The sequence below is a fragment of the Anomaloglossus baeobatrachus genome, chromosome 5, assembly GCF_048569485.1.
Source record: "Anomaloglossus baeobatrachus isolate aAnoBae1 chromosome 5, aAnoBae1.hap1, whole genome shotgun sequence".
Taxonomy (NCBI): Eukaryota; Metazoa; Chordata; class Amphibia; order Anura; family Aromobatidae; genus Anomaloglossus; species Anomaloglossus baeobatrachus.
Window position 1 is genome coordinate 366,893,677 of NC_134357.1, and position 27,657 is coordinate 366,921,333.

The window sequence follows — 27,657 nt, forward strand, 5'->3', positions numbered from 1 at the left end:
GGCACAGGACCTGATGGTTTAATGCAAGGCAAACATGAATGTTAAAATAGTCTCCGCGCTTCTGATCCTGGCAGTTGCCACCATTTTAGCTTTGGTTTCTGTACTTCTGTTTGGATCCAGATTGAAATATTGTAATTCTGGGGATCAGAAACCATATGTTTTCAAGCACAATGATCAGAGCTTGGTGTTTGCCGACCTAACACCTGAAGAATTGGCCAAGGTGGTGGATTATCTTAAGAAGAACATCAATGAAAATCTAGTGGACATCTCCAATGCTGATCCTTCTTCCAACTGCATATATTCAGTGGAGCTATTACCTCCAAACAAACAAGATGCCTTATTGTACCTGGACAAAGGAGGACCTAAGCCCAGGAGAGAAGCAATAGCTGTTGTATATTTTGGAAGTCATTCAGAACCTGAACTTAAGGAGTTTGTTGTAGGACCTCTTCCAAATCTTACATACAGGAATGATGTTACTCTTCAGAAATATAAAAGAAAATTGGCTTATCACCGTAGACCAGTCATTGGTAGTGAGTACAATCAGATACGAAATCACTTTCTCCTCAAAGAGACAAGCAAGGCAAAAACTTTTCTCAAGGAAGTATTGGGCCACAATGAATCTGACACTGAATTTTTTACTGCTTTGACTAGCGCACCAAGAGGTTTTGCATCTGGAGAAAGAAAAACCTGGTTTGGTATCTTCTATAATACAAAGGGTAGTGGATATTTCCTGCATCCAACTGGGTTAGAATTTTTGATGGACCATAAGGACCTTAACTCTAATAAGTGGAGTGTGGAGAGAGTGTTTTATAATGGTGAGTACTTTGAAAGCTTTTCTAAATTGGAGGAGATATATCAGAAGAAACAATTGAAGGTAGTGAAAATGACAAAGCCACATTTTGAAAATAACATCGCTTCTCTGAATTCCCCCAAAAGTTCAGTCTCTAATATCCCTATGCAGTATGAACCACAAGGTGCTCGATATAGCGTCAAGAACAACCAGGTGCTCTTCCAACACTGGCGTTTTGCATTTGGGGTTAATGTGAACAGAGGACTCAGGTTATATGACATCAAGTTTAAAGGGGAAAGGATAGTTTATGAGCTTAGCATCCAAGAAGCTATCTCTATCTATGGCTCCAATGCTCCTGCTGGAATGTCAACAAGATATATGGATGGGCATTTTGGCATTGGTCGTTCTACCTATCAGTTGGTTCGTGGCATTGACTGTCCCTATTTTTCTAAATTCATAGATACCCATTATTTGCTTGACTCAGACAGCTCTGTTATTAACAAAGGATCCATTTGTGTATTTGAACTCAACTCCGGTATTCCTTTGAGACGGCACTTCTCAACTCTTGGTTCTTCTTACTATGGTGGTTTGGCCAACACTGTTTTGATTATTAGAACCATTGCCACCCTTGGAAACTACGATTATGTTTTTGACTTTATGTTCTATCAAAATGGGGCTATTGAGTCAAAAGTTCATGCAACAGGATATATAACTACATCATTCTACATGGATGGAGGGACGCACCATGGAAATAGAGTGGGGCCTCATACTCTGGGTACCATCCATACACATTTTATAAACTATAAGGTGGACATGGATGTGGGAGGTAAGTAAAATTATTTATATATTAAACCTCTTAAACATTAATTGTTTTACAATCAGTAGATTCTTCACAATTTTTCAACCTAACTACAAACCTAAAGTAGGGCTTACTTATGCTAGGGCTAAAAAGCAACACTGGTTATGCCAAATGAATATCGGTGTTTGCGTTTTGTGACCTTGCATCTAATGATTGTCAATCAGTGGGGTTTCGCTGTGACCCATAACCTATGCAACATGGCCATCTAACATGCAACATTGACCCTGTAGACCTAAGGGCAAATTGCATGAAATTTATGACTCATGCAACTTATTTGCAATTTGGATTTAAATTTAATTATTTCTGCCACGTTACGTCACAGACTAGCTGCATAAATATTTTTGTTTGCGCAACTTCCCAAAGAATTGCTGTCACAATTCAAGTGAGTGGACAATCAAGTGACCACAAGCATGAGATTTACTGCTCACTTTCTCTGGGAATGCAGGAGAATCGTAACAGTGTATGCATTGCACACTGTCAGGATACATAGAGTGACTACAAAAATTTGTCTAGAGCCTGGAAAAACCCTTTAAAGGGAACCTGTCACCTAGAATATGCGTTCTGACCTATCAGCAGAGGCATGTGTCCTGTAATAACACCTCCCTACCCATCCCTGTGCTGTAAAATTGATTAATATGAAAGTAATAAAAAAAGTTTTACCACCTTCATATTTCCTATGTAAATAGCAGGGTATTTGGTCCCATGGGCGGTGCCTTGCCCTAAGGATGTCTGCATACTTTCCGTGGTATCACGCCCCTGTGAGCATGATACCATGGTGTCACATGAGCGACGTCCCCTTCGCTCATTCTATCCTGTGCGCATTGCGGCAGGCTTCTCTTCTAGGTTCTCCTTGTCAGTTTCAGACAGTGCGCTCTGAAGCCGGCGAGTGAACATCCGGAAAAGAAGCCTGCCGCAATGCGCGCAGGATAGAATAAGCGACGGGGACGTCGCTCATGTGACTCATTGGTATCACGCCCACAGGGGCGTGATACCACGGAAAGTATGTAGATGTCCATAGGGCAAGGCACCGCCCATGGGACCAAATACCCTGCTATTTACATAGGAAATATGAAGGTGGTAAAACGTGTTTTATTACTTTCATATTATACAATTTTATAGCACAGGGATGGGTAGGGAGGTGTAATTAGGGCACACATACGTCTGCTGATAGGTCAGAACGCATATTCTAGGTGACATGTTCCCTTTAAAAGGAACCTGTTATGTAAAAAACACTAAGATTATTGTAAAGCTGCCCGGTCAGCACACTAAAATCCCAGCTACCGGGAGAAAATGCACTTTATTAATGCCGGCAGGCTTGGGCTTTTAGTCATAGAGGTGTGGCTGGAGCAGTTTCAGTCACCACTCTGTATACAGTGAAAAAAAACAAAGAGAAAAATTGCATGAAAAATACCCTGACTATAAATAAATAAAATTGCAAGTGCTTAATAACAGGGTACTTAGTGTATACATTTTTGCAAAAAGGTAAAAAGCGGTCTCACCTCGTCACGGTGTACCCATCTGAGACAGTCCCTAACCTACTGAAGTTAAAAACATTATCCATACCTGACTTTGTGCAAAAAAGCAAGATAACATACAAAAAACACAAAAAACCTGAGCTGAAGCAATGTTCAGTAAAAGTCAGGGTATTTTTCATGCAATTTTTCTTTGTTTTTTTTCTAGTCTTAAGGCTGCAATTCACATGCTTAATGTTGCATGTTTACTGAACATTGCTTCAGCTCAGGTTTTTTGTGTTTTTTGTATGTTATCTTGCTTTTTTGCAAGTTGGGGGCGCAGCCCTCCTAATACTGAGACTGAACAACTAATTGCATCTCACTTCACTGTGTATTTAATCTGGGACACAGCTGACCACTTGCCACCATTCATATTGGAGTTTGACATGACACAAGTCAGGTATGGATAATGTTTTTAACTTCAGTAGGTTAGGGACTGTCTCAGATGGGTACACCGTGACGAGGTGAGACAGCTTTTTACCTTTTTGCAAAAATGTATACACTAAGTACCCTGTTATTAAGCACTTGCAATTTTATTTATTTATAGTCAGGGTATTTTTCATGCAATTTTTCTCTTTGGTTTTTTTCTAGTCTTAAGGCTGCAATTCACATGCTTAATGTTGCATGTTTACTGAACATTGCTTCAGCTCAGGTTTTTTGTGTTTTCTGTAAACAGTGAGCAGCAGCTTTAAAGGGAGCAGCAGCTTTAAAGGGAACCTGTCAGGTCCAATGTGCACCCACAACAACAAGCAGTTCTGGGTACACATTGCAATTCCCTCTCTAACAGTCCTTGTATATGCTAGCATAAATAAACAGATCTTTACAAAAAGTATTTCTAAAGATTGTTTACTTTATGCTAATGAGGCCAGCAACTAGTCCCCTGGGCATTAGTTCCCTTGGCTAGTTGGTCCACATAGCAAGTTAGCATGCCCCTGTGGGGGTACTAACATGCTAATGAATGCACAGCGATGCAGCACATACCTCACTCTTGATGGCAGCCGGCGGATGATGGATTCACACTGCGCATGATCGGGAGTGCCAACACTTCTGGTCATCTGTACTATACCTCACTAAGCCCAGGAAGCTTAAACCCAGCAAGTTTAGTGTGCATAATCGGAAGCCCCAGGACTCTCAATCATGCACAGTGTGCATCCATCCTCCGCCGGCCGCCTTCAAGACTGAGGTATGTGCAGGCTGCAGCGTCACTAAGCATTCATTAGCATGTTAATAAACGCACCAGGGCAAATCGGGAAGAGCCGGATACAGTCCCAGAACTGTCGCATATAATGTATGCGGCAATTCTGGGCGGCTGCTGACTGATATTGTTAGGCTGGGGGGCTCCCCATAACGTGGAGCTCCCCATCCTGAGAATAGAAGCCTTCAGCAGTATGGCTTTATCTGGCTGGTATTAAAATTGGGGGGACCGCACGCCGTTTTTTTTTAATTATTTAATTATTTATTTCACTGCACAGTATACACACGCCCACCGGCTGCTGTGATTGGGTGCAGTGAGACATCTGTCACTCAGCGTGGGGGCGTGTCTCACTGCAACCAATCATAGGCGTCGAAAAGCAGGAAAGCAGGGAATACGAGATTGTTTAATGAGCGGCCGGCTTTTTGAAAAGAGGACAAGCCGCCGGAGTTTAGTGAACAGCTGTGCAGCGCCACGGCAGTGATCGGGGAACGGTAAGTATGAGAGAGGGGGGAGACTGACCGACAGACTGTGAGAGGGGGACAGACAAGACAGAGAGAGACCGACAGACAGACAGAGAGACCGACCGACGGACTGAGGGAGATAGAATGAAAAAAAAAAATGACCAACATCGCTAGTAAAAAGCACAAAACGTGCGTTTTGGACATCGGAGTGCCACACAATGTTTTCACGTAAAATCTTTCATGTAATCTCAAAAAGTAACATACACCAGCTCTATCTCACTATTGGGTATGTGCCCTTAACATAAACGTAAAACTCGGACAAAATTGTTCACAGCTGTGACTTTTGAGTGATAAATGCTTCAAGGGGTCTTCCCCATGCTGTTGCCATGTCATTTGAGCACTCTTCTAAGACTTTTGTGACATTTTTATGGTTTCTACATGCTGCCGGGGGTCATTTCATAAAAATACTCGGATCTCCCATAGGATAACATTGGGCTCGGTGCTCGGGCCGAGTACACGAGTATCTTGGGATGCTCGGCCCGAGCCTCGAGCACCCGAGCTTTTTGGTACTCGCTCATCACTAGTGCGCACCCCTTGCCCAAGTCCACGACAGGTCTGGGTGTTGCCCGTACGGGCCGGGTAAAAAGTTCCTTATCCAGCAGTCTTTTTCAAGGGCCCCACATCCAGGGGACCCCTGACCCGGAGGGTAGTCACCGGTTTTGATGGTGACTGGGCCTCTGCCGACTGTACCACAGGCCCTTCCTCCAACCAGCCTCTCCGGAGACTGCAGCAGGGTGAGAAGGTTGGTCTGGGACTATTTACAAGACCCAATAGTTTTTGGGTTGGCTTTCCAGTCCAAAGCCATGGTCCATGATCTGTGACGGGACATTTTAACTGTAAAACGGGAACTGTAAACAGCAAACGGTCCCAATGGGGACTTGCATAACTTGGGTAGCTGGGAACCGCTACCTTAACATTTTAATCATGTGAAGATGGCAGAGAGGGGTGGGTGTGCAGCTGGGTGCCCATTTTCACCCACTTCTTCACCTCAAGGGCAAACCACCCCCTCTCTCCGCAGTGCCGGGTATATGAAACTAGCTCTCCGGGCTCCAGGTCTCAGTCTGGATGGCCAACGGGCAGATGAGGGGCCACATCTCTCCGCGATACAAAAATCTCGGCCTCCAAGCCCGGCTCGTAAATGAAGCCCCAGCCTTTCTGGGCATTGAAGTGCCGGACCTAGCCTTGGTAGGTCTGGCCCCGCACCCGGAAGGTGGCGTTCTGAAGATGGTCCTTTTTGTGTAGGTCCGGGACAGTACCTCCGCCTTTCTCTTCTCCCAGGCCGCAATTTCTTTGTTCAGCTGGCGCCGCTGCCATTCCCAATACGGAGGACTTGCTTCATGCTCGGCTTCCACCTGTGCGAGGGCTGGGCCAAGCCGGAGTCCCTCCGTGCCGGTTATGACTGGCACCACTGGCAATGGAGGGCCCCGCTGTGTCATGGCCTGCTCTGCTGCCCCGCAGGTGCATCCCCTCTGTGCCTCAGCCGAGGCCGGGAACTTGGGAGCGGTCAGTGTCTCTGGCGGTGCTGACCTCCGGTTGGGGGCTGTCTCCGCTGCGGCCGGGCGGACTGCCGGGGCCGTCGTCATCGCGGGCGTTGCCTTCTCCGGGACCGGGGGCAATGTCATCGGGGTTGCGGCCTGGCTCGGGACCAGACGGGACAGCTGCTGGGACACGGTCTGGCTTGGAGCTAATGAGGGTGCTGGATCGGTGGAGTGCTCACGGCCTGAGGATTCTGCTGGTGTGTCCTCACAGGCAGGAAGGACGGGTACGCTGCCATTGCTTGTGGCAGCGGACCGAGCGGGGTGTCCGCTACAGGTTCGGGCGGCGAGGGAGGCAGCGTGGCGGACGGGGGCAGACCGGGCTCCTCAGCCTGGTGGGCCGGTCCCGGTGGCACATAGGGGCATAGGTCGCTTACCCGTTCCTCCGAGGCTGCCTTCGCTTCACTGGCCCGAACGGCTGCAGCCAGCTCCGCCATCTTAGCCGTTCATCACCTTAACAGCACATTGGCCTGAGCCTGTATCCAGTGGCACATCCACGCTGCCTGGGCTTCCACCCAGTCGGCTATTCCGGGCACAAATCGCTCCATGACGGGCTTGCCAGACTTTTCGGCCATCTTCCTCTGTCGGGATCCAGGAACAATAGGGTGGCAGAGTCCTGGTGTCTCTGCCCTTTATCTACTCGAGTTACATACTGCAGATTCTTCGCCCGCCCCCTTGGTCTTTTGCAAGCACTCACTTGAGCGGCTAGTTAGTTTCGCTTTACGACCTTAGGGTTCACCTTCCGGCCGTGTTCCCAGGGGCGGGGCTTCAGCTTCACGCCCTTTCTCGGGGAAGAAGACGCTGGGTTGCAGTTTTCGCGCCTAAAAATGGCGACTTCTGAAAATTTCTCAACAGATCACCGCTGACTGTCCAGGTATGTGGATGGGTTTGAATCCTGTTCGTGATGCCAAGTTTCGGGGTGTGCAGCCCCCGTGCCAGCAGCCGCCACTGCTCGGGTCCGGACCCGCTGTGTGTGTCTGTGGCTCAAAGGATCCTCCGGACCCGTGGGTCACGCGGACATGCCAAATAAAAAGGGGGGACGTAGATGTACGGGCTAGGCCGTATTAAGTTCGTGACACCACCCACGGTGCATGGTGAGGTGGGACACCACCGCTGCTGTTGTGGGGTACCCGGGGGAGATGTAGTGGCAGCTGGATGTTAACCCCTCCATGGTTAGGGATGGTTGTCCCGGGACCCAGTTTCTTTGTGCAGGGTATAGCAGCGGCAAGGGCCGGCGCGCCCGAGCAAGAAGGGGAATGTTTGGTTACTCACAGGAAATGAATCACGCGAGTCTTTTGGTAAACCAAGGTGCTGGTGGCCGGCCGCCGCGGCCGGTTGCATTCAGGTCCCCCACCCGGGCTGGTGGCCTCTATCCTTTTTCCTCTGCACTTGTTTTGTGTATGGTGGACTGCCTGGGCTGGAACTCAGGAGTCCGCTCCCAGCTGGCTGTGGCCTAAGGAGTCGTGCCCGCAGACGCTGGCCCATGGGATCTATGGGTCCTGGCGGTGGCCTTATCCCTATCGGTGGGCTGTTGTCTTCTTTAGGGACTTTGGGTGGGACAGGACCTATAATCCTGCCCTCAATCGGTTAATTAGCTAGGCCGCTGGTTTCGCTACTGGCTTCAGGGTTCGAGTACCCCCTCTGTGCTACGGTTTCCGGGTCAGTTCTCAGTGTCGGTACCAGCGGGCTACAACCCTGTTTCGGTCCACCTCGGATCTGCCGAGCCGTCTTCCCATCTCCTGCTGACGGAGACCACCGTCTGCCACCTAGCCAAAGGCACAAAGGCTCTGACCATGGCACCGTTCAACTTGAACCTCCTCTGCTGGAGCTACACTTAGTTCCAGCCCACACTCCTCTCAACTTGAACTACAAAGCTTAACTGACTTGTTTTCCCGCCCCAGGCTGTCTAGACCCCGGGGTGGGCATGTCCAACTGCCTGGTCCCGCCCACTGGTGTGCCTATCTTTCCCTAAGGGGAGGGGTGACTAGGGTTTTAGGTCGGCTGTGTATTACCTAGGTGAGGAAAGGTGTTATGCGGGGGCCTATTTGTGACTACCTGGTTTTGCCAGGGCGTCACACTAACATGCTATGTGGGCCAACTATCAAAGGAAACTATCTCCCTTGCAACTAGTAGCTGGCCTCATTAGTATATAAGAAATGATCTTTAGAAATACTTTTTCTAAAGATCTCTTTATTTAATCTAGCCTATACAGGGACAGTTAGGCCAGAATTGCTAATATACGAGCAGTTCTGGGTGCACATTGGACTTGACAGGTTCCCTTTAACCATGTCCCGGCCCTGACTGACAGCCACCTCTCCATTGCATCAGTACAGAGCTGGATACACATCAGTGTAGTGTTGATACCGTGGCTAAAAAAGGTAGGCTCTGATTAATAGAATAGTGAACCTGCATAGTAAAAATATCATTAATAGGTGTACAAAAATATTTGCACAAAAATGTAGAGAAGAGGTGCCCACATAACTTAAATACCCACCAATAATATAATAATATTAGCATTCAACATATATAGCCAGTGGCCTGTAAGCAATGAGAGAGGGACCAACTAGTAAATACAATATCAGAGATATACACAAACCGTATTATTGTGGGTGCAGATAAAAAACACGCTACCTAACACCAATAGTAGAATATCTACAGTATATAACTAGTTGTATTGTTGGATCCCTTTCCAAGTACTAAAAATTGTTCTAACAAAAATACCTAGTGGTTAGTAGTATAAATACTCCAATGACAGAATAAAGGAGCAAAGTGTAACTTAAACATATGTTAATAGTGCTATTTGCTACATATCATTACGTTATAAGATGGAAAAAGAAAATTGTCACAATCCAATGTGGCCATAATATTACAAAGTTCGTATGTGAAGATAAGTTACCTATAAAGTGCTGGTGCAGATTGGTGTTTCATCCTGTTCTTCATTATGATATACAGTATATTTATATAAAGAGATTTTTAGAGGTAGGACTCTAAAAATGATGTAGTAGGGCATCATACACACCTTGGAAAACTTAAGAGTGAAGGTTACATCATGACCCTGTTGATACGGTGGAGGAGGAGGAAAAAGACACGAAAAAGGAAGAAAATGAGAACTTTTTACCCTTGTTTGGGTGGGAAAGGAATATACTACAAAAAAGGAACATTTTAGTTGTCTTTATGATCGGCTGCTGTAAACAAGTCGGGTGAGAAGTTTGGTCCAATCCATGCCTTGTTCATTTTTATAAGAGTCAGCAGCTTGTCAGCATGTTCAGTTGACAGGCCAATGTGCCTATCAATTATTATACCCCCGGAGGCACTAAGGGGTGCTTTGCACGTTGCAACATCGCTAGCTGATTGTAGTGATGCCGAGCGCGATAGTCCCCGCCCCCGTCGCAGATGCAATATCTTGTGATAGCTGCCATAGCGAACATTATCGCTATGCCAGCTTCACACGCACTTACCTGCCCTACGACGTCGTTCTGGCCGGCGACCCGCCTCCTTCCTAAGGAGGTGGATAGTGCGGCGTCACAGCGACGTCACACGGCAGCCGTCCAATAGAAGAGGAGGGGCGGAGATGAGCGGAACGTAAACATGCCGCCCACCTCCTTCCTTTTTCATAGCTGCTGGAGGCAGGTAAGGAGATGTTCCTCGCTCCTGCGGCTTCAAACACAGCGATGTGTGCTGCCGCAGGAACGAGGAACAACATTGTACCTGTCGCTGCAGCGAAATTATGAAAATGACCGACACTACACAGATCACCGATTTACGACGCTTTTGCAATCGTTTATCGGTGCATCTAGGCTTTACACGTTGCAACGTCGTTACTAGCGCCGATTGTGCGTCACTTTCGATTTGACCCCGACGATACCGCAGTAGCGATGTCGCAACGTGCAAAGCCCCCCTAAGACCCCACTTGGACAAAACACTAGTGTCAGGTCAAGCCAGCACCTCCAAGGCATAGAGGGACAGTTCATGACACATTGCCAGCTTGGATGCCTAATAGTTGTATGGCACAGAGGAATCACAGTTACAGTTTGCTAGGTACTCCACCATCTACCAAAACTTTGCCCTCCTTGTCAGAGTAGGCTGTGTATCAGGGCCTGGGAACTGGGAGGATCTAATGGAACTGTCCCTCCAGAACTTTGATAGTGTTCCCCTGCCTCTTTTGGACTTAGTGTGTGTCTCCCACCACTCTATGCCTTAGTTGTCCAAGGAACTATCACCTTTGTTGTCAGATGGGAATTTTTTGACCAATTCTTCAAATATGGCCTTCTGATATTGCACCATTTTAGCAGACCTCTCCACCACAGGAAGGATAGATGAAAAGTTCTACGTGTAGTGTGGGTCGAGAAGGGTGAACAACCAGTTATCTGTGTTGCCAAAATGCGTATAACGCGAGGGTTACGGGTAAGGCAGCAGTACATAAAGAATACTATGTGTGGGGGCGTGGCTTGGCCATGGTGGAGACAAGACGCATGTGAGCACCGCTGCTGACCCAAGCCAGGAATAAACAGAGAAACGGAGCAGTATACACAATCAAAACCAGTCCATAAGAGTCAGGAAGAGGCAGAGATCAAAAGCAGCACCCGTGAGACCACCCGCAGCAACAACGGGAGACATAACCAGATACCTGACAGGCCCCAGTCAGGCGGGCATGGCGGACTGTGCAGCAGCTTCAGAGACCATCCACCCACACATGTCCCTGAGGAGTCCTGCAGACAGGCAGGGGACAGAAGCGATGCTCAGCACAGCCCCGCGGGCCTCCGGTGGAGTGAATCAGGAGCTGCAGGGACCTCCGACAGGCAGTGAGTCAGTGCCCACGTGGAGGGAAGATGGCGCTGCGAGTGCAGAGGAGACGCTGCTGATGACACAAAGATCACCACATGAACGTGAGTCTCTGTCAGGGAGGGAGAAGGAGTTAATTATCTCATGCAGCGGCGGCAGGAGACAAAGGGAGCAGCCACATGCACTGACATTAAACAGTGATAAGGCAGAAGCGTGCATGACAGGAGCTGGCACACAGAGAGAGATAACTGCTGAGAACAGGAATGTGATGAGGGGGAGGGGAATGAAGGAGCAGACAGCAGACCACATAGCTCTCCCCAACAAAGCCTTCCCTCTCACTCTAATCTACCCCACATGAATGCACGCCACGAACCGGGGCAGAAAGCAGATACAAAAATAATGCCACATACCAATACAATAACAAATTGGGAGCTCCCTCCTCCGCTCCAAAGCACAGAGGCTGAAACAGACAACAACAGAGCCGCTTTATGGGGCCATACACTGGCCATGGATATTCAAAGCCTGGCTGTTCATATCAGAAACATCCCAACCAAACATGACATGGAGAAATATGGGGTGAAAGAGTCACAGCAATTGAGGCTGCTGCATCCACATTGTCTGCCCAAATTACAACACAAAAAGAGGATACGTCTATTCACTCTTTTCAACTCCACTATCTGGCGGATATGATAGACGACGCTGAGAACAGGTGAAGAAGAAACAACATAAGGATCAGAGGGCTTCCAGAATCTGTACCCACGGGAGAGCTGCATGCAACACTCAAAGAAATCTTTAACTCCCTACTCGGTTCCCCCGGGGAGGCACACTATGGATAGAGCCCATAGAGCCCTGGGCCCTAAACCTGTGGATCCAAACTTCCCACGGGATGTAATCTGCAGAGTCAACAGATACCAAGTGAAAGACTCTAAAATGACCCAAGCTCGGGCGGCGGGTGATGTTCGTTTCCAGGGAACCCGCCTGCAGATCCTTCCGGACTTATCGAGATGGACGCTACAGAAGAGGAAAGCCCTAAGGCCATTGCTTGACGTCCTCAGGGAACGCAATATACCATACTCATGGGGCTTCCCTTTTTCTCTGAGAGTACACCGAGAGGGCCGGGTGCTTCAGGACTTTACAGCAGCATTGAATCTCCCGTGGGTCTAGATAACAGAGTGGCCGGAGCTTCCATCGGGTCTACAGGCAAATGGTCCGAATCACCCGCAACCACAACGGCGCAGAGACCCGAGGAGAAGGATGAGACAATTGGAAATGGAGCAGTAGTGAATGAGGCTCTGAGCGAGTGGACCTTATCACGGTTATACTGGTAAAATTTATTGTTGATGGTCGGGCTGCGGAGGCTGGTCACACATGTCCCAAGACAACCCAGTTATGCATATTTTCTAAGGGTTAGAGGCAGTTGCCTCTAATTAAGGGTCCCACTGTGACCGGCCTCTATGAGCACAAACCTGGGAGTAACACAGAGGAGCGGTGGAGCAAGTGGAGAGGGACCGTCGCTCCCTCATAATAAAGAAGGTGGATAAATATATGCATTGATAATATGATCCACAAAGGAAGACCAACAGCAAATCCTGGTACCATTATATAGTTTTGACACCTGTATGGGGCATCGGTTCAAATGCTCGCAATAATATTTTGTTAAGTTTACATATATTGAAAGTTCTTGGCTCGGGGGAAGATTCTCCCCTTGGAAAGCACAACCCCTATAGAGGGTTCTATTCCTCACGTTGTGAGGATTAGTTAAAATTATCGCCCTCCTTTCTTGTGGCTGGGGGTGAGGAAGACGAGAATTTAAAGTTCTCTTTCTTCTCCTCTGACCCACCCTTAGAGGAAAGTCGGGGAGATAGAGGTGGACTTGAAGTACTGACTTCTTGACTTTCTCGTATTCTTTTTTCTTTTTTCTTCTTTTTTACATTCATCTTCCTTCTAAAGGAACTCTAGTCTTCTCCCCACTTATAACCATAACCTTTCCTTCCCCCTCCTTTCCCTCTTCCCTGTGTTAATCCACTAATACCCGGAGTGTTCTTTACCTTAGGAGATTGTGCTGCGCTGGGATAGAATGCCGGGGTTCAGATCACAGAGAGATCACATATTCTTTATGAGATGCACAAACAAAGAGTTCACATTTTTATTATTCAGGAAACACACTTTAAAACTGGCCACATACCAAATCTACATAACAGATACTTCGCACATTGGCTCCACAGCACGAACAATGAATCAAGATCAAAAGGGGTCTCAATCGCAATACACAAAAACCTGGTCCACATGGTTTTAGACTTTAAGACAGACGAGACAGGCAGATATGTTTTGCTAAAAGTTAAAATAGGCTCGGTGGTCTACACGATCGCGGGTTGGTACGGACCAAATATTAACCAAACTAACGCATGTTGCTCTTTTTTAAAGGATTTATCAGAATTCGCAGAGGGGGAGGTGCTGGTGGGTGGAGACTTCAACTTTGCACTGAATCCTACAATGGAGGTGTCAACGGGGAGAAGTGCCATACCTCAGAGACGCTTGAGTGCCCTGAAACGTAAGTTAGCCGATCTCCACATGGTTGATGTGTGGAGAATCATGCACCCCACAGATAAAGATTATACATTTTTCTCTAATCCCCACCAGACTTACAGTTGCATTGACTTTATTCTGGTCAGCCAAAGAGTTATTTCGTGGCACCTGGTCGCGGCAATAGGGAATGCGGTCTGGTCTGATCATGCCCCAGTATTCCTGGAGATCTCCCCACCGGACTACCCAAACAGGGCATGGACGTGGCGGCTCAACGATTCCTTATTGAGAGATGAAACATGCGTAACAGATCTAAGGGAGACAATGGACGTCTTCATGTCCACCCATGCGACGGACTCTACACCTCTACCGTTTCAGTGGGAGGTATTTAAATGTGTAATAAGAGGAATCCTAATAAAACACGGGACGATGATCAAAAAAGAGACAACACAGGAGGTGGCCCAACTTCTCTGAACGATGAATTCACTAGAGACAACACACAAAACTAATCCCTCTTAGGATATTCTAGCCAATCTCACAACAACAAGAGACAAATTAAGAAAGCTACTGAATTGTAGACTTCTTAGGTTTCAAAACCAATTCAAAAGGCTATTATATAATCACTCGGACAAAAGCGGGCAACAACTCGCGCGGCTATTACACCCACGTGTAACAGCTTCGCGCGTTACTAAAATAAAGACTCAGGGAAACTCAGACATGCAAGACCCCGCAAAAAATTTAAATCATTTTAAAGAATACTATACAGAACTATACAACATACGGGGTATATGCTTAGATATGGCCCCGGAGGAATTACAGACCCGAATTGAGTCATACATTACAGAGACAGCTCTCCCTGCATTAGATAGGGAAGATGCCAGGGGATTGGACAGAACAATCGAGGAGGGGGAGGTGGCCACAGCGATAGAGATCTCCCCAAGCGGTAAAAGCCCGGGACCTGATGGGTTCTCCCCTGCTTTTTATAAACTTTTTAAAACCCAAATCACTCCATTCCTCACAAAAGTATATACCTCAGTATCAGAATCGTCCCCTTTCACCCCACAATCCTTAGAAGCCCACATCACGGTTCTACCTAAACATGGTAAAGACCAAACAATGGTAGCCAACTACCACCCGATCTCACTAATAAATATTGACGTAAAAATCTTCGCAAAAGTACTGGCTAGCCGGTTGGCACCTTTGTTGCCCTCTATTATACACACAGATCAGGTTGGGTTCGTGCAGGGTAGGGAGGCCCGTGACAATGTGAACAAAACAATTCACCTAATAGCCAGAGCCGCGTCGAGAAAGGAGCCCTTAGGGCTGCTCTCAATAGACCCAGAAAAGGCGTTTGACCGTGTACATTGGGATTCATGAACTCAGCATTAAAACAAATTGGTTTAGGCCCGAACTTTGTAAGATAATGGCCTTGCACTCTAGACCGTCGGCCCGATTTCGGGTTAACGGGGCCCTCTCGGATCCGGTGGAAATCAGAAACGGTACCCGTCAGGGGTGCCCTTTATCCCCCCCTTCTATATGTCATTGTTATGGAGCACCTTGCAGTGGCCATTAGACAGAACCCCAATGTACACGGTCTGAGCATTGGAGACAGGGAATTTAAGACAGCTATATACGCAGATGACCTCCTGCTCTATACGTCCCAACCTCTGATCACATTGCCTTCACTACTAAAAGAATTCGAACGATTTGGAAATTTGAGCAATTTTAAAATAAACTATTCCAAAACAGAAGCGCTAAACATCTCCCTTAAAATAGAGAAAGTCGCCCTACTGAAAGAAAAGTTCCCGTTTCGATGGCAGGCATCCTCAATAAAATATTTAGGGGTAACGATCCCATCTAATTTGGGGACACTTTATTCCTTGAATTACCAAGTCTTATTAAACAGAACCCTAAAAGATATGGAAGAGTACAACAAACGACCCCTTTTGTGGTTCGGTTGCGTAAACACATTCAAAATGGACATACTACCACGATTCCTTTACATCTTTCAGGCGATACCTATAAATCCCCCTCTGGCCTTCTTTAAGACATTGAGGTCCGCACTGGTTCGCTTTGTGTGGAAAGGGGGAAAACCAAGGATCAAATATCAGACTTTGATACGACCCAAACATAGGGGGGAGCCGGATTTACGGATTTACGTACCTATCACCGCGCTGTCCTGGTGGCTAGGTTGTTAGACTGGCGTTTTCACTGGGACACCAAGCAGTGGGTGGCACTAGAGCAGCTTCATTCCCCAGTTCCGCTTGGGGCACTTCCCTGGCTATTACCAAAAGAGTTGGAGGATGTAAGGAGGCAGGTGGAGCCAGGTGGGATTTTGCTCAGAGCGACACTGGAGGCATGGGAGGCCACAAAGCTGAAAAGTGGCCTGATTGGCTCGCCCACTCCTCTGTTGCCTTTGTTCGGCAATCCGGGCTTCCCTCCGGGGTGTATGGTGGAGAGATTTCTGGGATGGCAACGGAGTTCGGATGTCAGACTGGGGCAGATATTACAGGGCAGAGACTTGCCCCCTTTTGAAGACCTTCAGGCCGCGTTCCCGGGGCTGAGATTGAGGTGGCTCGAATATATACATCTTCACTCCTTTGTGCAATCTTGGCTGGGTGGGAAGAGGCCCCACTCCCCGGATATGTCCACCCCATTCGAACACTTATTCCTGCAGAGTTCGCCTCCAACGCACCAGATCTCCCTCATCTGCGATATGATGAACAGGAACCTCTATTCTGAGGACCCCAGCTACATTGGAAGATGGGAATCGGAATTAGGTTTCAGCCTTACTGAGGATGAAAAACGAAAGGCATATGTATTCTTCCACAAGATCTCAGTAGCATGCAATGCCCAGGAAAAGAGCTTTAAGCTACTGGCAAGATGGTATCAATGCCCGGTCAACCTCCATAGAGCCTTCCCTATGGTCCCGGAGGAGTGTTGGCGCTGTGGCTCAGACAAAGGTATGCTGCCACACATTTGGTGGAGATTTAACAAACTATCCAACTTTTGGACTCAGGTGTTTGCGACCTACAACCAAATGGCAGGAGAAAGCGTAACTCATTCCATTAAGATGGCCCTTCTGTCTATTTTACCCGGTTCATTGGGATGCCAAAAGAAGCGCCTGTTGTGGTTCTTTTTGATTGCGGCCAGAGCAGTCATTCCACGACACTGGAGGACCAGAGTGACCCCCGGAATAGGGGAATGGCTGACAGAGCTAACGCATCTTTGTCACATGGAGGAACTCTCCTCTTTGGTATCGGGCACAAATGAGAAGTTTACCAAACTATGGTAGCCGGGGATACTGTTCAAGGAATCCCCTGCATTCAGGAGCCTGTTCTAGTGACAGTGCACAAACAATCCCCCTCTTACCTCCCTCCCGCAACCCCTTGTATAAGTCCCCTCCTTCTCCCCTCTCTTTCAATTCTGCTATCTACTCACTCTATATTTTGACCACTTTCCTAGTAAGGTTCTTCATATAGACAGGCGGGTCTAGCCCTTGGAAAGTAAAAGGTGACAAACAGTAACCTATGAATATGTAATAGTCATAGATAACCTATCAAAACACAGGTGGAAGTATATTTTTGTCAGTAATGTATTATGTAGATTATATAAACACCAAGGGTAGCGGCCCACCTACGGAACTTGAAGTGGCTAATATTCTCTTATTTTTTTCTCTGTATGCTTGTTATGTTTAATCTGTTTCTTTTATGGAAATCTTTAATAAAAACTGATTGGTTAAAAAAAAAAAGAATACTATGTGTGCCAGCCTCCTACGCTGAACAGACAGAATGAAGCTGGTGTGGGTAGTACCCTACGTAGTGCAAACAACCATCTCCTGTTCCTCCTCGATCAAGTAATGAGCAGTGCCAAGCACGCTCGCCCATCACTCTTAAGGGGTTGGCCACTATTAGACAACAACTGCATTATTAATTTAGTAGCCCAATTGAAATGAAAGCATTTTATACTCACCTACTGGAGAAGCGACATTTCAGCAATGTCGGTGCTGCTGTTACCAGTGCTGATATGACATATGCCATAGAGGGTGACATGTAACCTCCAGGGCGCAGGTTGTGCACCCCTGCCATAGATATCAGTGTGAGTGCTCATTATAAAGTGTTTTTTGGACTTAATGATCCCTACATCTATGATGGTCTTAAAGATTACAAAGAATTAGAAAATATTACAGCATGGTGGCTCAATGGAATGGTTACCATCACTGGGGTCCTGGGTTTAAATCCCATCAAGAAAAATATGCCATCAAATAATTTGTATGTTCTCCCCATGTTTGCTACCTGTACTCCAGTTTCCTTCCACACTCCAAAGACATTGTCCCCATTCATCAAGATTTCTCGCTGGTTTTGATAAGAGGGTGTGGTAGTGCGAAATGCTCTTAATTCATGAAGAGGTGCAGAACAGGAATGTTGGATGAGTGGCATGTGCAACGTCAGAGATCTTACTTCTGTCCTTGACTGAAGTAAAATTCAGGCGTAGGGAACGCCACAGCTCGTCATGAATTAGGCAATGTTTGCATGGGTTTCCTCTAAGTAATATGGTTTCCTCCCACACTCCAAAAACATATTAACATATTGTACTGATAGGGAACTTACCGTAGATGGTGATACTCAATGGGGTCAGTGATAATAGTTTGTGAAAAGCACTGTAGAATTAATAGGGCTACATAAATGAGTAAAATTAATAAAAGAATACTACTTTGTGTCTGGTATCTTTCAGATCACTCTCTAAAAAAAGTCAATGTTCTATTAACAGCAAAATTCAATGGCCACTACTCCCTGCTGTTTCTCCCGTAGCTCTCTACCGCCTTTGATGACACTGTGGATCACAAGCTCCTCCTCACCATGCTCAGCTCTATCGGCCTCAAGGTTCTCTCCTGGTTCTTCTCCTATCTCTCTGACCACTCCTTCACTGTATCTTTTGACGTCTCCTCTTTCTTTCCTCTTCCCCATACTATCGGGGTTCCTCAAGGCTCAGTACTAAGCCTCCTCCTTTTTTCTCTACACACCGCCCCTATTGGACAAACCATCAGCAGATTTGGTTTATAGTATCATCTCTATGCCGATGACACCCAATTATACACCTCTTCTTCTAACACCACCACCTTAATACAAAATACCAGAGTTTATCTGTCCGCTGTCTTCAACATCATGTCTTGCCTATATCTCAAACTGAATCTCTCCAAACATAAAATAAACTTCTCTTTATTTCTCCCTCTACTAACCAACCTATACTCAATATTTCAATTACTTCTGGTGATTCAACCATAATTCCCAAGCGGCATGCTCGTTGTTTGACACAGAACTTTCCTTTATTACCTATGTCCAAAATCTCTCACTAGCTCATGTAACCTGCATCATAAAAACATCTCCAGAATCTGACCTTTTCTCACCTTTTGAAACTGCAAAAACACTTAATCATCCTCATCTGGACTACTGTCACACCCAGCAGGGGCAAGCGAGGAAAATAGTGTACCCACTGGACCAAGGCAAGATCTCTGACCATGAGGAGCATACCTGAATGCCTATTGAGACTTAACTAAAGCCACAGGTGGTGGGGATAGGTTTCTGCTAGTAGGTAGCCACCAGGAGCAGTGCCAAGGCATCCAGATGTGATTTGAGGTGGCATATGCGGTCACCAAGGATGATGGGAGTGCGGTGTAGTAAGGTGAGTTGGTAACGTTGGCTGGTGCGTATATGGGATGCTCAGAGTTTGAGTTGATGGATGGACGGGTTTAATGGTTGGTTTTCGGCTTGCAGGTTGAAGAAGCAAGCGTTGGGTGTGTGGGGGTCCAGGCCATGCAAGGTGTCACATGGCCTGTCCTGTGGCAGGGGTAGGTCTGGTCCAGAGGCGGTTTAACGGATAATGTTATTTGAATGGAGAGTCACTTGTAGGATATAATGGCTCCGGTTACAAGGATCTTTCAGGCATGGGTCCTGCAAGGTGGGGGTATTGATCCGTAGGTGATTCATATCTCATCTCCGGCCCGGTGTGTTTTGCGGCCAGGGATTATGTTTTGGTGGTGGAAGGTGGTTTCTGGACCGGGCCTACCCAGGGTTAAGTATTGTATTACGTACTGTATTATTATTATGGTATTACCTGGTATTACCTATTGTTAAATGTTGGGGACACCCAACGGCGCCCCCTTGTGTTAGTGTGTAAACAATAGGCAATAAAGGGCTGCTGTGGCCATTTTTACCAAGTCGCAAGCAGTGTCCGTGTATTATTGATACCGGGTAAGGGTAATTGGGAATAATATAGGAATCAACGACCGAAAAATCCCTCCTGGAATGTCTTGCGGGGGTGCTGATGGCATAAAAACTACTGTAATTCTATATTAATTGGTTTCCATCTAACCAAACTTTCACCTCTCTAATCCATCCTGAATGCGGCAACAAGCGTATTCTGTCCAGCCTGTTCACTTATGCTTCCACCTTGGGCCAGTCATTACACCGGTTGCCCATCTGCTACAGAATACAATACAAACTTATCTCTCTCACTCACAAACCTCTTCACAGTTCTGCACCATCCTATACCTCATTCCTCATTTCTATCACCCTACCAGTTCACTCCATTCAGTAACTGACCTAAGATTCACATCATACATAATCCAAACCTCGCACCTCCCTTTCCAAGACTTCTTTCGTGCTGCGCTAGTGTTTTAGAATCCACTACCCAAAACTAAAGTCTAGCCTCTATGTTATTAGCGTGCTTTAAAAACACATCTCTTTAAACAGGCCTATCACCTCATCACCTCATCTCACTAACCTAACTCTCCCCTGTTCCCTCCTTCTAAATGTTAATCAGAATCTGTTCCCTCCAATTTATCTGTCTCCACATCTTCCATGCACCCAATAGAACACAATAACAGCACTATGAACACCCTTATTTGTTATAATGATGACCGTACATAACAAACATGTTCTTCCTCTTGTGTCACCCTATTTTTTTATAGACTGAGCCTGCGAGCAGGGACCTCACTCCACCTATAACTATGTGCGTTTTGTTTTTATTGTCTGTACATGTCTCCGCTTAATTGTAAAGTGATGTGAAATATGTTTGCGCTATGCAAATAACTAGTAATTATTAGAGCTCTTCTTCATTGACATGAATGGGGTTGAGCTATGATACTACACAGGTATGGCAGTGCTTTTGGAAGAAAGTAGACATATTTTTCAAATCTTATACAACACCTTTCTAGGAAAATCAATAAGTACATAAGGACAAATTTGGGCAGAAGAAAAGTCACTTTGTGTTAATGCATTTTCTATCATTTATGATAATGCATGATATCTAATTAACCCTATGTGAATATTTGCCTGTAGGGATTAATAATTCTCTGGTTGCTCATGATATGGAGTTTGAAGATGTGGAAGTTCCCTGGAATCCAGAAAGGCATTTGCAGCAAACTAAGCTTACCAAGAAAGTGCTGGTAACTGAAAACCAGGCAGCATTTGAGCAGCATGGCCCCATGCCTCGCTACATGCAGTTTGCCAGTAGACAGAAGAATAAGTGGAATCATGAGCGTTCTTATAGGATCCAGATGGTCAGCTTTGCAGGCGATTATCTCCCAGAGAAAAGTTCTGTGCACAAATCAATGAACTGGGCCAAGTAAGTGCAATGTCAAAATGTCCTGCATATATATGTCTATTATCTGTTCGCTAGAGAATGACAGAGGCTTATTGAACACTTCTAATCACACAACACATCTGAGAAGGAGGAATTAATCAAAACACAGAATAATTAATTTTTCACTGAGTTATGTTGAATGCATTACTTTAGGCAGTGTCGTAACTAGAGTTTGATGGGCCCCGATGGAAATTTTGGACCTGGGTCCCCCCTCCATGTACACCGACACTCTGGGTATGGTATAATGACGCCGACACTCGGGGTACAGGATAATGACACTGACACTTAGTTCTTTACCTCAGCACCCAGGTTTCCCATAATCTGAAATCCCTCTTTCTATCAGCACCCAGCTTTCCTATGTTCTGATATCCATCTTGTCCTTGGCACCCAGATTCCCCATGCTCTACTATACATCTTTCCCTCAACACCCAGCTTTCCCATATTAGAACATGATAAAGCTGGGTGCTGAGAGAAAATGTATGGCAGAGCATGGGAAAGCTGGGTGCTGAGGGAAAGATCCTTTTTCCCTAAGCACAAAACTTTATATATATAGTTCTCTAAATACAATAATGGCCCCCACATAGTCTTCCATATAGTATAAAGGGTCCCACATAACCCTTCATATATTAGAATGCATCCCCATAGTCCTCCATGTATTATAATGCATTTCCCATAGTCCTCCATGTATAAAGTAGCCCTCATTGCCCTTCAATTATTATAATGCAACTCCCATAGTCCTTCATGTATCATAATTCACCCCATAGTTCTACATATATGATAACGCACCCCATAGTACTACATATATACTGCACCACATAGTCCTCCATTTATTATAATGCACCCCGTAGTCCATGTATAAGGCATTTTAGAAACAAGTCCAGTGGGCCGATGAGGTTAAAATAGAACTCTTTGGCCATAATGATTAAAGGTATGTGTAGAGAAAAAAGGACACAGAATAGGAAAAGAACATAACCCCAACCATTAAGCATGGGGGTGGATCAATCATGCTTTGAGGTTGTGTTGCAGCAAATGGCACAGGGACCATTTCACAGGTAGAGGGAAGAATAGATTCAATTAAATTTCAACAAACTCTTGATGCAAATATAACACCATCTGTAAACTGCTGAAGTTGCAAAGAGGATGGCTTCTACAAATGAATAATGATCTTAAACACATGTCAAACTACACAATAGACTACCTCAAAATGCGCAAGCTGAAGGTTTTAACTGATCTGAACATCATTGAAAATCTGTGACTAGACCTCAAAAGAGTAGGGCATGCAAGTTGAGCCAGGAATCTCACAGAAGTGGAAGACTTTCCAAGAAAGAATGGATGAAAATCCCTCAAACAAGAATTAAAGATTCTTGGCTAGTTACAAGAAACATTTTACAAGCTTTGTTACTTGCCAAAGGAGGTGCAACTAGGTACTAACTATAAATATATAAACTCCTCCTGTACCTGTTTGTGTCTTGTATTGTTGATGATTATTGTACTTGTCCCTATTATGTACACCCCTTTCACATGTAAAGCGCCATGGAATTGATGGCGCTATATTAATAAATAATAATAATAATAATTGAAAATTAAAAAATACTTCATGCATAAGTGGCAGACTGAAAGCCATGCATGAAAATCATAAACACCATACAAAATATTTTTTATAAAATATATAAATTTTATTAACAAACATTTTTTTTAAAAAAAATGTGGTTTAAAAAAATTAAAATAAATTTTAAATACAATTCATAATCACCAGGGTCAATATGCTTATAGGAACAGGGTCACTCAAACAGGGTCACCACATCAAAACCCTGTCATGGCCAGCCCAATCTCCAGACCTGAACCCCATTGAAAACTTCTGGAATGTAATCAAGAGTAAGATGGATAGTCACAAGCCATCAAACAAAGAAGAACTGATTACATTTTTGCACCAGGAGGGGCATAAGGTCATCCAAAAGCAGTGTGAAAGACTGGTGGAAAGCATGCCAAGACGCATTAAAGCTGTGATTAAAAATCATGGATATACCACAAAATATTGATTTCTGAACTCTTCCTGAGGTAAAACATTATTAGTATTGTTGTTTCTAAATGATTATGAACTTGTTTTCTTTGCATTATTTGAGGTGTCTGAAAGCAATGCATTTTTTGTTATTTTGACCATTTTTCATTTTCAGAAAATAAATACAAAATGTATTGCTTGGAAATTCAGAGAAATGTTGTCAGTAGTTTATAGAATGAAAGAACAATTTACATTTTACGCACAAATATACCTATAAAGAGAAAAATCTGAAAAACTGACAATTTTGCAGTGGTCTCCTAATTTTTTGCCAGAGCTGTGTATATATATATATATATATATATATATATATATATATATATATATATATATATATATATATATATATATATGTGTGTATATATATATATATATATATATATATATATATATATATATATATATATTTATTTATATATATATATATATATATAGATATACATATATATATATATATATATATATATATATATATTAGTTGCCTAAAATGCAAAGGAAATGTGTCATCTTTAACTTTATGCCTTTGAGAGATCATATCATCGTCAACTTGCTTAAGTTTTCACAACAACATTAATATTGACCAGGGGTGCCCAAACCCTTACATGCCATTGTAATTATGATGTTAGTCGTTTTGTATTCAAGAGAGCTTTCTATATATAATGGGTTTCAAAGCGGAATCTTGAAGCTCCTGGGCCCTAGAGTAAAATATGTAAAAGGGACATTTATAATACTGAATACTGGTCTCTTGTTATGTACGGTAGAACAAAGCCATCTGAGCCCCCAGATGCAAGACCACCCGGTTTATCTTCATAACCTTCTAGCTGTGCTCCTGATTGGATTTACTGTGATGATGAATTTCTGGGATCTGAACCATTCCAATGTAATTTTTGCTATTATTTTACTTTCTAGGTATAAATTGGCTGTAACCAAACACAAAGAAGAAGAGCAAATGAGCAGCAGCATTTATAACCAAAATGATCCGTGGTCACCGACAGTTCAGTTCTCTAACTTTATTGACAATGAAAATATTCAAGATGAGGTGAGTCTTTGGGAACCTTAAGGGGGCTTTACACGCTGCGACATCGCTAATGCGGAGTCATTGGGGTCACGGAATTTGTGACGCACATCCGGCCGCATTAGCGATGTTGCTGCGTGTGATACCGATGAGCGATTTTGCATCGTTGCAAAAACGTGCAAAATCGCTCATCGGTGACATGGGGGTCCATTCTCGATTATCTTTACTGCAGCAGTAACGATGTAGTTTGTCGCTCCTGCGGCAGCACACATCGCTATGTGTGACGCCGCAGGAACGAGGAACCTCTCCTTACCTGCCTCCCGGCCGCTATGAGGAGGGAAGGAGGTGGGCGGGATGTTCCGGCCACTCATCTCCGCCCCTCCGCTTCTATTGGGCGGCCGCTCAGTGACGTCGCTGTGACGCCGCACGGACCGCCCCTTTAGAAAGGAGGCGGTTCGCTGGTCACAGCAACGTCGCCGGGCAGGTAAGTATGTGTGACGGGTCTGCGCGATGTTGTGCGGCACGGGCAGCGATTTACCCTTGTCGCACAACAGATGGGGGCGGGTACCCACGCTAGCGATATCGGGACCGATATCACAGCGTGTAAAGTAGCCTTTAGGCCACGTCCATGTTCCTTTGTGGCCTTTTCGTAATATCTCAAGTACAGATAGCATTTTGGGGTGTAGTATGGAAATTTAACCCAGAAACCAAGTTGGGCAAAAATGTCAACATAAATTGAAAGAAATGGCTATCCTATCATGAGCATTTCTGGACCTGATCCCAGTCTGGCAACTGCTCCTCATATTACACACCTCACATTGTGGACATTGCAATTTAATAAAAATGTTATAGCTTCATGAGGAGTCATTTTCTACCACCTACTATGCATACTATGTGTAGGCATTCATGATAGATAGAAATAGTTGATAGTTGAACAGTCTTTAACTCCTTGCTGATGCAACCACTTTTTAGTTTTGTGCTTTTTTTTTTTTACTCCCCCTATTTCCAACACCCTTTTTTTTATTTTTCCACCAATGTTGCCAATATTTGCAGGAAAAGTTATAGCTTTGAATAATACCATCAATATACTTATATATCATCTACGGTACTTGATCATTGGCAATACATTTTTTAATAAGTTGTGTTTTATTTATAGGATTTGGTGGCTTGGATAACCACTGGTTTCTTGCACATTCCCCACGCAGAGGACATCCCTAACACAGTGACTGCGGGAAATGGAGTGGGCTTTTACCTCAGACCTTACAATTATTTCAATGAGGACCCTTCAGTCTTTTCGGAAGATGCTGTGTATTTCCAGGCACATGAAGATTTCAGTTCATGTAGTGTCAATCCTATAGCCTGTCTGTCTCAAACATCCTCGTGTGCTCCTCAAACACCTCCCTTTACTTACAATGGCTTTGATAACGAGTATATTGTACTCTAACAAACTTCATATTTCGAGGGCTGTAAACCTTATTTTAGTTTTCAAAAACTAAACCATAAAATTGATGAGGCCAAATAAAAGTGTTTATAATATTGGTAAGCTGGAAGTATTAGGACATTTCTAAATTCAATTCCAGATTACTTAGGAATTCCACACTAGTATATTGATTGTTGGCAGTTTTCATAGAAGACGGGCACATATTGGTGGAGGTCTCACCAACTCCAGAGGTTGGGTAGACACATATCTGCCTGTTTTTGGGCCACTGTGTATAAATGGTGTAGCACAGTTTTGATCCAACCTTTTTCTGAAAATAGATAAGGAGCAGTTTATTGTACAGTGATTAACCACATTTTAGAAAATCATGTTCCTTCAAAAACTTAAAAGCATTAGTATACCACCACATTCATTGTATTTGAAACATCCCGTGTTGTCACATTGAAACCACATTTACTAACAAATCTATCACTGGAGAAAAAATTGATTATCGAGTATCACATTTTGAAGCATGAATAGAGACATTGAACACCTTCCTCGCCTTAAGGGAAATTTGTCAAGGGATTATTGCTATGTAATTTGAGAGCAGTATGAAGTTTGAGTCAGAGAGGCTGATTCCAGCAATGAGTCACTTACTGATCTGTGTGTGTTTTCAATAAAATCATTGTTTTATCAGCAGAAGATTATCACTAGAGGACTAGTTGTCATGCGTCATGTAGTCCTACTGCTCTGTATAACCTATCCCCTTCCACTAGTTGGCATCTTTCTTCCTAAGCCCGTTTATACATAAAGTTACCAATTAGTGGTGTGGGCAGGGTCATACAAAGCTCAGCATTCAGAGAACTGCTAGATCCACAACATAGAAAACAAAGATTTGATCAAAATGACAGAAAGTAAAATTTGGACTGTTTTTTTGCATCACTGACGTCTAAATGAGGCCTAAGTTGAATTTAGACTGGCTGATAATCCTAGAAAAGCTGGACAGGTTGCCACTCACCTGACAAACAAGCAAAACACTTGTTCGTCTGGTGAAATGATTTTTACATTTGCTAAAAATCAATGTTCTCAGCAGAACCTCATTCTATGTGAATAGTACACGTGCTGACAAGACAAATTGTGTGCTATGTGCACAAAACAATGTATTTACAATTATTTTGTGAGCAAGAAAGTGCAACAAGCCTGTTTTTAAAAAAAACAAGCAAAAAAACAAACAAATATCTGCCGGTCAGCTTGTGTGTAGGTACCGTTCTTTTTGATGGAATAGAGTCCAGTGAAATATAATTAATTGGGTGCAATTGTAAATCAAAAGAGTTTTAAGTAAATTAAGAAATGCAATTTTTTCTTAAAAAAGTGAAGCAAATTATGAACTCAAAAAGAAAGATATAAGGGATCCTGCATATGCTTCTGTATTTCTCGAATAAAAAGAATATGTCAAAAGAAATTCTAGTTCTGTATTTTTTATTTGCTTAGTATTTTCAGTTGATACAAAGTAAGTCTTGCCAGGCAATAGTAGGAATGTCTGTGCTACCTTTTCTTCACTGTCTTTATCTAGGGGCTATACACTACGCAGACAACCTCTTCTCAATCACTATATTTCCCTCTTATAAAATATTACCAGCTATACCCACTTCTGGTGCTGGCGCCATTCCAGCAATGTCAGTGCCTGGTCTCCCATGATTTTTATGTCACGCGAGCCCTGCAGCCAATCAGCGGCTGCTTCACTTTTACTTCCTTCAGATGAAAGTGACACCTGGAAGAAGTGAGAGCTTTCTGCTGCTCTCTGATTAC

At 44.5% G+C, this 27,657-nt stretch overlaps 1 protein-coding gene across 1 annotated transcript; it reads left to right on the forward strand.

Moving 5' to 3' along the window:
• LOC142311483 (amine oxidase [copper-containing] 3-like) lies at positions 1-27,310 on the forward strand. The gene is made up of 4 exons (XM_075349957.1): positions 1-1,616; positions 21,057-21,342; positions 24,326-24,455; positions 25,588-27,310. Exons 1-4 carry the CDS (start codon positions 35-37, stop codon positions 25,873-25,875), a joined length of 2,286 nt encoding a protein of 761 aa, XP_075206072.1. The 5' UTR covers positions 1-34; the 3' UTR covers positions 25,876-27,310.
• The last annotated feature ends 347 nt before the right edge of the window (positions 27,311-27,657 follow it).